The 15582-nt window shown below is 41.6% G+C and overlaps 1 protein-coding gene across 1 annotated transcript in view; it reads left to right on the top strand.

Moving 5' to 3' along the window:
* Positions 1-15582, top strand: part of fam49ba (family with sequence similarity 49 member Ba) — a 75231-nt gene that overhangs the window by 48614 nt on the left and 11035 nt on the right. The window contains exon 5 of the mRNA XM_084139940.1: positions 7173-7309. Coding sequence (XP_083996066.1) covers positions 7173-7309 — 137 coding nt within the window. The remainder of the gene's footprint in view (positions 1-7172; positions 7310-15582) is intronic.

Here is a 15582-nt window from a genome sequence, read left to right as displayed (position 1 = left end):
ATGATGTATTATGTATATATTATGTAATACAGTAGATACCTTTTCATTATATAAATAGTATGTATATATTATGTAATACAGTAGATACAGTTGAAGTCGGAAGTTTACATTCACCTTAGCCAAATACATTTAAACTCAGTTTTTCACAATTCCTGACATTTGATCCTAGTAAAAATTCCCTGTCTTAGGTCAGTTAGGATCAACACTTTATTTGAAGAATGTGAAATGTCAGAATAATAATAATAATATGCCATTTAGCAGACGCTTTTATCCAAAGCGACTTACAGTCATGCGTGCATACATTTTTGTGTATGGGTGGTCCCGGGGATCGAACCCACTACCCTGGCGTTACAAGCGCCGTGCTCTACCAGCTGAGATACAGAGGACCACAAAAGTAGAGAGAATGATTTATTTAAGCTTTTATTTCTTTCATCACATTCCCAGTTGGTCAGAAGTTTACATACACTCAATTAGTATTTGGTAGCATTGCCTTTAAATTGTTTAGCTTGGGTCAAACATTTCGGGTAGCCTTCCACAAGCTTCCCACAATAAGTTGGGTGAATTTTGGCCCATTCCTTCTGACAGAGCTGGTGTAACTGAGTCAGGTTTGTAGGCCTCCTTGCTCGCACACGCTTTTTCAGTTCTGCCCACAAATGTTATATAGGATTGAGATCAGGGCTTTGTGATGGCCACTCCAATATCTTGACTTTGTTGTCCTTAAGCAATTTTGCCACAACTTTGGAAGTATGCTTGGGGTCATTGTCCATTTGGAAGACCCGTTTGCGACCAAGCTTTAACTTCCTGACTGATATCTTGAGATGTTGCTTCAATATATACACATAATTTTCCTTCCTCATGATGCCATCTATTTTGTGAAGTGCACCAGTCCCTCCTGCAGCAAAGCACCCCCACAGCATGATGCTGCCACCCCCATGCTTCACGGTTGGGATGGTGTTCTTCAGCTTGCAAGCCACCCCTTTTTCCTCCAAACATAACGATGGTCATTATGGCCAAACAGTTCTATTTTTGTTTCATCAGACCAGAGGACATTTCTCCAAAAAGTATGATCTTTGTCCCCATGTGCAGTTGCAAACCGTAGTCTGGCTTTTTTATGGCGGTTTTGGAGCAGTGGCTTCTTCCTTGCTGAGCGGCCTTTCAGGTTATGTCGATATAGGACTCGTTTTACTCTGGATATAGATACTTTTGTACCTGTTTCCTCCAGCATCTTCACAAGGTCCTTTGCTGTTGTTCTGGGATTGATTTGCACTTTTCGCACCAAAGTACGTTCATCTTTAGGAGACAGAACGCGTCTCCTTCCTGAGCGGTATGACGGCTGCGTGGTCCCATGGTGTTTATACTTGCGTACTATTATTTGTACAGATGAACGTGGTACCTTCAGGCGTTTGGAAATTGCTCCCAAGGATGAACAAGACTTGTGGAGGTCTACAATTATTTTTCTGAGGTCTTGGCTGATTTCTTTTGATTTTCCCATGATGTCAAGCAAAGAGTCACTGAGTTTGAAGGTAGGCCTTGAAATACATCCACAGGTATACCTCCAATTGACTCAAATGAAGTCAATTAGCCTATCAGAAGCTTCTAAAGCCATGACATAATTTTCTGGAATTTTCCAAGCTGTTTAAAGGCATAGTCAACTTAGTGTATGTAAACTTCTGACCCACTGGAATTGTGATACAGTGAATTATAAGTGAAATTATCTGTCTGTAAACAATTGTTGCAAAAATGACTTGTGTCATGCACAAAGTAGATGTCCTAACCGACTTGCCAAAACTATAGTTTGTTAACAAGAAATTTGCGGAGTGGTTAAAAAACGAGTTTTAATGACTCCAACCTAAGTGTATGTAAACTTCCGACTTCAACTGTACCTTTTCATTATTATTTTGCTGCAACTGGGGTACTGTAAATAAAAATATACTATATTATAGCATAATTCCCATCTAAACACATATCTAAAACAGAACCCCCTTAGATGTAAGGAGTCGAAACAAACAGCTCGTCTTTGAAGTGCATTTCAGGATTTGTCCCGACAAAAACAAATCTTGGTCGACCGAGAGTCGTCTGTTCTTTCAACCAATCGATTGGTCTACATTTTTAAACTTGTATTTTTCCATATGATCTGCATCAGATGGTCGGGAGGGAGGGCTGTCTCTCACCATCCATATGATGGTCAGTCTGGAGGGAGGGCTGTCAATCAATCAATCAAATGTATTTATAAAGCCCTTTTTACATCAGCAGATGTCACAAAGTGCTATACAGAAAACCCAGCCTAAAACCCCAAACAGTAAGCAATGCAGATGTAGAAGCACAGTGGCTAGGAAAAACTCCTTAGAAAGGCAGAAACCTAGGAAGGAACCTAGAGAGGAACCAGGCTCTGAGGGGTGGCCAGTCCCCTTCTGGCTGTGCCGGGTGGAGAATTATTACATTTACGTCATTTAGCAGACGCTCTTATCCAGAGCGACTTACAGTTAGTGAGTGTCACTAACTGTACATTATTGTTTTTTATTATTATTATTATTTTTAAAAAAATCATACCCCCCCGTGGGAATCGAACCCAGAACCCTGGCGTTGCAAACGCCATGCTCTACCAACTGAGCTACATCCCCTGCCGACCATTCCCTCCCCTACCATGGACGACGCTGGGCCAATTGTGCGCCGCCCCATGGGTCTCCCGGTCGCGGCCGGCTACGTCAGAGCCTGGATTCGAACCAGGATCTCTAGTGGCACAGCTAGCACTGCGATGCAGTGCCTTAGACCACTGCGCCATTCGGGAGACGGTACATGGCCATTAAGGCCAGATTTTTCTCCAAGAACATTCATAGATGACCAGCAGGGTCAAATAATAATCACAATCGTTGTGGAGGTTGCAACAGGTCAGTATATCAGGAGTAAATGTCACTTGGCTTTTCACAGCCGGGCATTTAGAGGTTGAAATAGCAGGTGTAGTCGAGAGAGAGAGTTGAAAACAGCAGGTCTGGGACAAGGTAGCACGTCCGGCGAACAGGTCAGGGTTCCATAGCTGCAGGCAGAGGAGTTGAAACTGGAGCAGCAGCACGACCAGGTGGACTGGGGCAGCAAGGAGTCATCAGGCCAGGTAGTCCTGAGGCATGGTCCTAGGGCTCAGGTCTTCCAGGAGGGGAGGGAGAGAGGGAGAGAGAGAGTATTAGAGGGAGCATACTCGAATTCACACAGGACACTGTATAAGACAGGAGAATAACACCAGATATAACAGACTGACCCTAGGCCCCCGGCACATAGACTATTGCAGCATAGATACTGGAGGCTGCGACAGGGGGGGTCGGGAGACACTGTGGCCCCGTCCGACGATACCCCCGGACAGGGCCAACCAGGCAGGATATAAACCCACCCACTTTGGCAAAGCACAGCCCCCACACCACCAGAGGGATATCAACAGACCACCAACCTACTACCCTGAGACAAGGCTGAGTATAGCCCACGAAGATCTCCTCCACTGCAAGAGCCAGAGGGGGCGACAAACCGGACAGGAAGATCACGTCAGTGACTCAACCCACTCAAGTGACGCACCCCTCCTAGGGACGGCATGGAAAGCACCAGTAAGCCAGTGACTCAGCCCCCGTAATAGGGTCAGAGGCAGAGAATCCCAATGGAGAGACAGGAACCTGCCAGGCAGTGACAGCAAGGGTGGTTTGTCACACCAGTGCCTTTCCGTTCACATTCGCACCCCTGGGCCAGACTACACTTAATCATAGGACCTACAGAAGAGATGAGTTTTCAGTAAAGACTTAAAGGTTGAGACCGAGTCTGCGTCTCACACATGGATAGGCAGACCATTCCATAAAAATGGAGCTCTATAGGAGTAAGCCCTGCCTCCAGCTGTTTGCTTAGTAATTCTAGGGGCAATAAGGAGGCCTGCGTCTTGTGACCGTAGCGTACGTGTAGGTATGTACGGCAGGACCAAATCGGAGAGATAGGTAGGAGCAAGCCCATGTAATGCTTTGTAGGTTAGCAGTAAAACTTTGAAATCAGCCCTAGCCTTAACAGGAAGCCAGTGTAGAAAGGCTAGCACTGGAGTAATATGAATAAATGTTTTGGTTCTAGTCAAGATTCTAGCAGCTGTGTTTAGCACTAACTGAAGTTGATTTAGTGCTTTATCCGGGTAGCCGCAGAGTAGAGCATTGCAGTAGTCTAATCTAGAAGTGACAAAAGCATGGATTAGCTTTTCTGCATCATTCCTGGACAAAACGTTTCAGATTTTTTGCAATGTTACAAAGATGGGAAAAAGCTGTACTTGAAATATTCTTGATATGGTCGTCAAAAGAGAGATCAGGGTCCAGAGTAACGCCGAGGTCCTTCACAGTTGTTTTTTTTGACGACTGTACAAACATCAAGTTTAATTGTCAGATCCAACAGAAGATCTCTTTGTTTCTTGGGACCTAGAACTAGCATCTCTGTTTTGTCCGAGTTTAAAAGTGAAACATTTACTGCCATCCACTTCCTTATGTCTGAAACACAGGCTTCCAGGGTAGGCAATTTTGGGGCTTCACCATGTTTCATCGAAATTTACAGATGGATGGTCAGTCTGGAGGGAGGGCTGTCTCTCACCATCCATCTGATGGTCAGTCTGGAGGGAGGGCTGTCTCTCACCATCCATCTGATGGTCAGTCTGGAGGGAGGGCTGTCTCTCACCATTCATCTGATGGTCAGTCTGGAGGTAGGGCTCTCTCACCATTCATCTGATGGTCAGTCTGGAGGTAGGGCTCTCTCACCATTCATCTGATGGTCAGTCTGGAGGTAGGGCTCTCTCACCATTCATCTGATGGTCAGTCTGGAGGGAGAGCTGTCTCTCACCATTCATCTGATGGTCAGTCTGGAGGGAGGGCTTTGTCTCACCGCAGCGGAATCAAGTGCACTACCGCAGACAGCGCCATCCCCGCGGCGTCCACAGTGGGTCCACTGAGACTGGCACAAATCAGGCAGGTGTCTCGTGCGCTATGAAAAAAATATCAATTTGCGACCTCTTTTTTTTGGATACATGAACAGCCTATTGACCAATCAATCAACCAGTCGACTAAATGGGGTCAGCCCTAAAAAGGTGCATTGTCGGCTGTCCATTGCACTGCTCTGTTGAATCCCAGCCCCAGTCTTATTGCTTGAAAGAAAGGGGTTACACTCACGTTGAAGAACTAGGCCATGACCTAATTAGCTGTGACACACGGTCTGATCACGTCTAAACGCCGTGACTCTCTGGAGATCAAGCCACGACGCAGATGAGTGGGATCTCGGAGCTAGACTCTCACAAGAGTTCCAGAACTTTGTGTTGCAATGCCAGTGCCGACACATTTACATTTTAATCATTTAGCAGACGCTCTTATCCAAGGGCACATCGACAGATTTTTCACCTAGTCTCGGGGATTAGAACCAACAACCTTTCGGGTACTGGCACAACGCTCTTAACCACTAAGCTACATGCCGCCCCTGACACAGGGGCATACAAATGTAGAGGTCCCGATAAATGGGTTGTTTGTCTCGTTTACGATCCTCATACGAGGCACTACATTTGGTGGGGGCTTTTCATAGTTATTGACTGTTAAAACAAATTTAGGTATGTAGCTAGGGCCGTAGTATGTTGGAGTTACACATAAAAATATTGCTAAAAAGTAAAAGCCTAGCCCTTGACTGCTTCAGTCCTATTATGGCCACGTTTCAGGCTGACTAAATTGTAGACACCTGCCAGATCTCACAACACCTGGATAGGTGTTTAACATATCAGCTAACCATATCAGATAAGATATTGCAATATGATGCCTGACCCTGCAGCCGATGATGTGGCAAACAACAATTGGTTCATGCAATGCATAGTCTGCAATGTAGTAGGCCTGGAATTCACCCTATGTTTTAGTCTGGACTTTTAGCTGAGTTCTCTTTTGTTAGGTAGAGGAGGGTCCATTTGTCCTTTATCAATTCAAGTAATTGCTTCTATAGGAAATCTATTACAAAACGGGTTTCCAGGTCTAAATCAGACATTATTTCAAAGAAAGGACCAATGGAACCTCCTCTACCTAACGAAAGAGGACTCAAACTAAAGTCAACGTGGCAATAAGCATTAACAGATCTCAAGTGTCTGATGTCCCTCCTCTTTTTTCACAGTTCAGATCAGATGAGACCACTGAGTCAATGGGTTTACCTTGCACTGTCCATTGTTGCATAAGGTTGTTACTCTTATCCAAAAGAAGCCTTTGGCTTCCTACATCAAAATGAGCTTGATAAGGTCATTGAGTCAAATAAGTGAATGATTGACAGCTTGGTAAATGCAGTACCGCCCATTGTAGGGAGCCCATTCACATCATTCCTCAAAGACCAATACTATAGTCTAGCTAGCAGCTCGGAACAAGTCTTTTCTCTTTCACATTATTATCTTATAGGGACAATGAAATCTTGTCAGAATCTTTTGTAGCATTTTGAAAGGGATCGAGTCAATTCCATTGTAATTCAGAAAACAGAATAATGGTCGTAGGTGGTCAATGGTAATTGTGTTGAATTGCAGTTCATTCCCATGAAGTTCAACTGCCTACTTATTTTTTCGAACATTGGTTTGACAACTCAAGACTTTCACTGACATCATCATTTGCACTATCCTGCCCTCTCTAGCTTTATTTCACTTCTCCATCCTCCCATTCACAAATAATTATCCTTTCTTATCTCCTTCTCATATTTATAATTTCCAGTTACACTCCTCCATGTCCTAGCTTTACTTTCGCCTATCCCTCTATCCATTTCTTCATCTCACTCTCCCTCCATCTCTCATCCACCTCTCCAAGTTCTCATTTAACTTGCATCTTCCCCTCTTTTTACCCCTCCTTGGCTACATCCATCCTGATCACATTCATCCCATCTGACCTGCATATGCTCATTCTAATCCCTCCATGTCATTTCTCTATCTCCCACCTTCCCCTCTCTTTCACCTGGTCTCCCTCCCTCTCTACCCTCTATTTTCCTCTCTCCCCCTCTATATTTCTCCATTCTACCCCCTATTTTCTTCTCTTACTCTCTCTCTCTCCCTTTCCCCATTCTCTCTTTCCCCCATTATCTATTTCTCCATTCATTCCCCCTCTCCCTCCTTTCTCCCTTCTTTCTCTCTCTTCCCCTCTTCCATCCCCCCCATCTCTTTGATACAGAGGGGTCATTGCATGGTCTGCTGAAGGCTCTGACGAGCGCTCGCTGCAGTCCCACCCAGCATCTGGAGCAGGAGCAGGCATTGGCTAGACAGTTTGCAGAGATCCTGCATTTCACCCTGCGCTTCGACGAGCTCAAGGTAGTACTACCCCCTCCAATGACCAAGATATGCATTATACAGTGGGGAGAACAAGTATTTGAAACACTGCCGATTTTGCAGGTTTTCCTACTTACAAAGCATGTAGAGGTCTGTAATTTTTATCATAGGTACACTTCAACTGTGAGAGACGGAATCTAAAACAAAAATCCAGAAAATCACATTGTATGATTTTTAAGTAATTAATTAGCATTTTATTGCATGACATAAGTATTTGATCACCTACCAACCAGTAAGAATTCCGGCTCTCACAGACCTGTTAGTTTTTCTTTAAGAAGCTCTCCTGTTCTCCACTCATTACCTGTATTAACTGCACCTTTTTGAACTCGTTACCTGTATAAAAGACACCTATCCACACACTCAATCAAACAGACTCCAACCTCTCCACAATGGCCAAGACCAGAGAGCTGTGTAAGGACATCAGGGATAAAATGGTAGACCTGCACAAGGCTGGGATGGGCTACAGGACAATAGGCAAGCAGCTTGGTGAGAAGGCAACAACTGTTGGCGCAATTATTAGAAAATGGAAGAAGTTCAAGATGATGGTCAATCACCCTCGGTCTGGGGCTCCATGCAATATCTCACCTCGTGGGGCATCAATGATCATGAGGAAGGTGAGGGATCAGCCCAGAACTACACGGCAGGACCTGGTCAATGACCTGAAGAGAGCTGGGACCACAGTCTCAAAGAAAACCATTAGTAACACACTACGCCGTCATAGATTAAAATCCTGCAGCGCACGCAAGGTCCCCCTGCTCAAGCCAGCGCATGTCCAGGCCCGTCTGAAGTTTGCCAATGATCCAGAGGAGGAATGGGAGAAGGTAATGTGGTCTGATGAGAGAAAAATATAGCTTTTTGGTCTAAACTCCACTCGCCGTGTTTGGAGGAAGAAGAAGGATGAGTACAACCCCAAGAACACCATCCCAACCGTGAAGCATGGAGGTGGAAACATCATTCTTTGGGGATGCTTTTCTGCAAAGGGGACAGGACGACTGCACCTTATTGAGGGGAGGATGGATGGGGCCATGTATCGCGAGATCTTGGCCAACAACCTCCTTCCCTCAGTAAGAGCATTGAAGATGGGTCGTGGCTGGGTCTTCCAGCATGACAACGACCCGAAACACACAGCCAGGGCAACTAAGGAGTGGCTCCGTAAGAAGCATCTCAAGGTCCTGGAGTGGCCTAGCCAGTCTCCAGACCTGAACCTAATAGAACATCTTTGGAGGGAGCTGAAAGTCCGTATTGCCCAGTGACAGCCCCGAAACCTGAAGGATCTGGAGAAGGTCTGTATGGAGGAGTGGGACAAAATCCCTGCTGCAGTGTGTGCAAACCTGGTCAAGACCTACAGGAAATGTATGATCTCTGTAATTGCAAACAAAGGTTTCTGTACCAAATATTAAGTTCTGCTTTTCTGATATATCAAATACTTATGTCATGCAATAAAATGCTAATTAATTACTTAAAAATCATACAATGTGATTTTCTGGATTTTTGTTTTAGATTCCGTCTCTCACAGTTGAAGTGTACCTATGATAAAAATTACAGACCTCTACATGCTTTGTAAGTAGGAAAACCTGCAAAATCGGCAGTGTATCAAATACTTGTTCTCCCCACTGTATATAATGCTTCTTCAATTTTTTTATATTTGAATGAACTCATCTGCTTATTATTTATCTTAAATGTTCACTTCAAATAAAACATTTCAAGTAAATAATAAAATGCTTTTTCTTCAACTCAAAAAAGCTTTACATTATGAGAGTAAATGAAGGTGAAGGTTTGCATCAGAATGCTCACCACATATCAGTTATCACACTGGAGAGGTGAGAAGGGATTGTGGCAATTTGTAGCCTTTCACCTTCCCCATGATACTCCTCCCTGAAACAACATCCAATGCTGCCACAACTCTTAGTCAACAAGAAATGTATGGATGTCGGACTTTTTTGTGTTGAAATTGACAGATTTTCGTTAGTTTGGTCGGTCTAAGTAGTATCTGGTGAATACACACAAGTAACAGCAAGGAAGCATTGCCCTCCACTCAACATGTTCACTTATAAGCAATAGCTTGACCCCTAGACCTATTTGCAATTTAGAAAAAGTATAAATATGCACAACCCTAACAAAAAGCAAAGCACATTTAATGCTAGCCAGCAGATTCCGACCTGACCTTTTTAGGTTTGTTTACACCGAGCTGCAATGGGGTTGGGACGCAATCATGGTTAGATTAAGCCACAGCGGAGCTGGCGCAAAATATGGCTTGGAAAACGTACCTCAATGCAGGGATGGGATATGCCACTGTACTGCACGTTTTATTTATATCCAAACGGATACATCGAGAAGATTGAAAGACTGCTAGTTTATCCGGAAAACTGTTATTTTTTGTCCTTATGCTAGCTAGCAGTTGCCAATGCTGCCATTGTGGAATGGCAGTGTCAGCCAATTAGCTTCTTTGTTGTTCAACGTGACGTACCATTATACTATGGCTTCTGTGGCTACTGCTAGCTAGCATTAGGAAGAAAAGGGCAGCTTTCTGGAAAAACTAGTAGTCGTTCAATCTTCCCGGTGTAACAGTTGGGATAATGTGACAATTCGGAGCACAACGCAATTTCTCATCCCTGGATTGAGGTACGTTTTCCGAGCCATATCTTGCGCCGGCTCTTAATCTAACCATGATTGAATTCCGATCCCAGTGCAGCTCAGCGTAAACAAGCGTAACGGTAGGGTCGGAATCTGCTGGCTACTTTAAAGGAGCAATAAGCAGTTGCTACAGCCATTTCTTTACTTAAAAATGAATGATATGTACCCACTGATCCTTGAAGAATATAACTTATTTTACTCCAATGTTTCTAAACAAAGAAAATGTAAACAAACATCATATAGCCTCAAAACATGGTTAAAACTATAATTGTGATATCATGGATGGTCAGTCCTTGCATCCATAGCTGTGCTTATGAATTTGAGAGTGGTTACATTTCTCTAGCCCCATCCCTCAGCAATTTTACCGAACCAGGAGTGGGGTGCCCGCCTTGTTATTGTTTCTACTGCTGACTGCCGCTTTAAAGCATCATAATAAAGCTTTGATTAGTAATGATAAAGCAGCAATAGATCAGCAACAAAAATCCCAAACCAACTCAAAATTGATGCAATAAGGCTTTTTTGTATTGGATATATCCAGCAATCAAATCAAAGTCAATAGTCAATTCATGCAATAGTCTAAAGTTCAATGGTCAAAGTCAAAAAGATATTCAGTTCACCCAAAAATGTCCTTTCAATCCAAATAATTCAATTCAGTTCGAAATAGTTATTTCCCCAAAAAGGAAAATCCACAAAAAAGAGACATTATAATCCAATAGGAAGAACAGGAGAGACAATCAACAATGCAACATTCAATCAGATACGCTCACTACTCCTTGGTGTTGAATGGAAGTGCTTATGTGAGAGGTCCAGTAATTCCCTTTTTCCAGGCAAATAACCCAATGGAACAGGTTAACAGCACAATTACTGAAGTATTTTACTTTAAAAGTTTTCAAACATTTCCCCCTTCTTCTTCTTCTTCTTCTTCTTCTTCTTCTTCTTCTTCTTCTTCTTCTTCTTCTTCTTCTTCTTCTTCTTCTTCTTCTTCTTCTTCTTCTTCTTCTTCTTCTTCTTCTTCTTCTTCTATGATATCATGGATGTCCGCAAACTGTGGTGATGTGATATGAAGGAGTCAGGCGCAGGAAGGTAAATCACAGAATAACAGTGGGTACATATTCCGTTGACACAGCGGTACGCAGCAATGCGTCAAACACTCCAGTGCAGAAATATACAGCGCACTGGAAACAACAAAGCACACGGATGAATATCCCGGCGATACAAAATACAAGAGCTCCACCGAGCTAAACTAACCTTCCCCACCACAATTACAACACATAACCTTCACATTGCTCCCACAGTCACCATAATCATGTTCCTTTCCTTCCTTTACATTGAACAGCTACATGTCCCATTCTTTGGCATCTAAAACACTGCAATGGGGATGGGACAAATTCTCTGACATTGAAACTAAGGAATCCTATCTGTACATTTCCTGGCAAAACATTCTCAAACCGCAGCACTGATAAGATAAGCTCTCATTCCCTTGACCCTCTTTCCTACTGATCAACCTTTTGGCCTCAATCACTCTTTCTCCCTTCACATTGTCTTTAATATCTTCTATGGACATAGATATTGGGACTGCAGTGATGACTCCCCTCAATCTAGCATAAGCACCAGGGACCTGGCTCTTAATCTTCTTCCTATTACATTTACATTTTAGTCATTTAGCAGACGCTCTTATCCAGTTATACAGTTAGTGCATACATTATTTTATTTTTCATACTGGCCCCCGTGGGAATCGAACCCACAACCCTGGCGTTGCAAACGCCATGCTCTACCAACTGAGCTACAAGAGTCATTCTGTGTAAATCGTTGACAAGAACTGACAATTACATCCATTTGAATCCCACCTTGTAACAACACAATGTGGAAAAAGTCAAGGGATGTGAATACTTTCTGAAGGTACTGGAGATTCACTCACCTCTACCAACCTCCCCATGTACCAGACTTCTGAACTGTCAACAGCACTGCTATGGATATGAGACCCACCTTTCTGCCCTTCAGCAATCTCAAGTTGCACTCTTTCTCTCTGTCTTTGATCTTTAGGATTATAAATGGGAAGAAAGGGGAAGAGAGAGGGCGGGAGAGGGTAGTTTTCCCTTGAGCTTATACCCTCCACCTCTTTTAAATGCACATTCCTCTGCATAGCATTATTTTGGCAGGGAGAAAATAACAATATTCTGAATGAAAGAGTACAAGAAATCAGAGATGTTAAGGAAAAATGAAAGCGAGGAGGAAAGGCAGTGTGTATACAGTAGGTACCATGGAGGTATACCATGGCATTGACAGGGCAGGAAAATCACTTCAAAGGGGAAAGGATTTGTCCTGGAGGGGAAGAACGGGTAATTAGTGAATCCCTTTTTAAATGCAAGCTGTGCTGGGACACATGTACATTCCCTCTCCTCCCCCCATCCACACTGTCTTCCCAAAACCTAATTCTCTGGTGTTCAAATCTTTAACTGACACTACCATAGATGATTTTGTAATGGAGTTCGTATTAGTATTTAGCATTTTATTAGGATCCCCCAATTAGCTGCTGCCAAGGCAGTGGCTATTCTTCCTGAGGTCCAAACAGGAAACAAAAAACAACAAATAAAATACATAATATACAATACATAAGATACAGTGTCTTCGGAAAGTATTCAGACCCCTTGACTTTTTCCACGTTTTGTTACGTTACAGCCTTATTCTAAAATGGATTACATTTGAAAAAATCCTCAGCAATCTACCCACAATACCCCATAATGACAAAGTGAAAACCGGTTTAAATACATTTTTGAAAATGTATTAAAAATAAAAACAGAAATACCTTATTTACATAAGTATTCAGACCCTTGATATGAGACTCGAAATTGAGCTCAGGTGCATCCTCTTTCTATTGATCATCCTTGAGATGTTTCTAAAACTTGATTGGAGTCTACCTGAGGTAAATTCAATTGATTGGACATGATTTGGAAAGGCACCTGTCTATATAAGGTCCCACAGTTGACAGTGCACGTCAGAGCAAAAACCAAGCCTTCGATCGAAGGAATTGTCTGTAGAGCTTCGAGACAGGATTGTGCTGAGGCACAGATCTGGGGAAGGGTACCAAAACATTTCTGCAGCACTGAAGGTCCCCAAGAACACAGTGGCCTCCATCATTCTTCAATGGAAGAAGTTTGGAACCACCAAGACTCTTCCTAGAGCTGGCTGCCTGGCCAAACTGAGCAATCGGGGGAGAAGGGCCTTGGTCAGGGAGGTGACCAAGAACCCGATGGTCACTCTGACAGAGCTCTAGAGTTCCTCTGTGGAGATGGGAGAACCTTCCAGAAGGACAACCATCTCTGCAGCACTCCACCAATCAAGCCTTTACGGTAGAGTGGCCAGACAGAAGCCACTCCTCAGGAAAAGGCACATGACAGCCTGCTTGGAGTTTGCCAAAAGGCACCTAAAGACTCTCAGACCATGAGAAACAAGATTCTCTGGTCTAATGAAACTAAGATTGAACTCTTCGGCCTGAGTGCCAAGCGTCACGTCTGGAGGAAACCTGGCACCATCCCTACGGTGAAGCATGGTAGTGGCAGCATCATGCTGTGGAGATGTTTTTCAGCGGCAGGGACTGGGAGACTAGTCAGGATCAAGGTAACAATGAATGGAGTAAAGTACAGAGAGATCCTTGATGAAAACCTGCTCCAGAGCGCTCAGGACCTGAGACTGGGGCGAAGGTTCACCTTCCAACAGGACAACGACCCTAAGCACACAGCCAAGACAACGCAGGAGTGGCTTCGGGACAAATCTCTGAATGTCCTTGAGTGGCCCAGCCAGAGCCCGGACTTGAACCCGATCGAACATCTCTGGAGAGACCTGAAAATTGCTGTGCTGCAACGCTCCCCATCCAACCTGACAGAGCTTGAGAGGACCTGCAGAGAAGAATGGGGGAAACTCCCCAAATACAGGTGTGCCAAGCTTGTAGCGTCATACCGAAGAAGACTCAAGGCTGTAATCGCTGCCAAAGGTGCTTCAAGGAAGTACTGAGTAAAGGGTCTAAATACTTATGTAAATATAATATTTCAGTTGTTTATTTTTAATTAATTTGCCTAAAAATCTGTCATTATGGGGTATTGTGTGTAGATTGATGGGGGAAAAAAACAATTTAATCAATTTTAGAATAAGGTTGTAACGTAACAAAATGTGGAAAAAGTCAAGAGGTCTGAATACTTTTCGAATGCACTGGACATAACACTATATAATATAATACAATACATAATATACGTAAGTCTACATAATACAATATATTAATACAATACATAATATAGATAACACTACATAATTCAATATATAATATACATAACACTACATAATACACTACATAATACAATACATAATAAATACATAATATACATAACAATGCATAATTCAATACATAATATACATAACACTACATAATAGAAAACATAATACAATACATAATACACTACATAATACAATAGATAATATACAGTACATAACACTACATAATACAACACATAATACACTAGATAATTTACATAACACTACATAATACACTACTTAATACAATACATAATACAATACATAATACTATACATAATACAATACATAATATACAGTACATAACACTACATAGTACAATACATAATACACTATATAATATACATAACACTACATAATACACTACATAATACAAAACATAATACAGTAAATAATATACATAAAACTGCATAATACTATACATAATACAATACATAACACTACATAATACAAAACATAATACAATACATAATATACATAATACAATACATAATATACATAACACTGCAAAATACAATACATCATATTCATAACACTACATATTACAATACATAATACAATACATAACACTGCATAATACAATACGTAATAGAATACATCATATATAGAATACTACATAATACAATACTTAATTCACTACATAATACAATACACAACACTACATAGTACACTACATAACACAATACATAATACATAACACTGCATAATACAATACATAATACAATACATAATATAACACTGCAAAATACAATACATATGAAACATAATACAATACATAATACACTACATAATATAATATATAATACAATACATAATATACATAACACTACATAATACAATACATAATTCACTACATAATACAATACACAACACTACATAATACACTACATAACACAATATATAATACATTACACTGCATAATACAATACATAATACAATAGATAATAAACACAGTACAGAACACTACATAATATGCATAACACTACATAAAACAATACATAATACATTTACATATACATTTACATTTAAGTCATTTAGCAGACGCTCTTATCCAGAGCGACTTACAGTTAGTGAATACATATATTTTTTTATACATTTAAACACATTTAGCATCTCCTGGCTTCCACACATAGACATTACATAATACAATACATAATATACATATACAAAACATAATATACATTATATAACACTATGTATAATACAATACATAATATACAAAACACTACATAATACAATACAGTACAATACATAATATACATAACACTACATAATACAATATACAATACAATACATAATATACATAACACTGCATA

The sequence above is a fragment of the Coregonus lavaretus genome, assembly GCF_964263955.1.
Source record: "Coregonus lavaretus genome assembly, chromosome: 23".
Classification (NCBI taxonomy): Eukaryota; Metazoa; Chordata; class Actinopteri; order Salmoniformes; family Salmonidae; genus Coregonus; species Coregonus lavaretus.
This window is presented reverse-complemented; position numbering and strand designations above follow the sequence as displayed.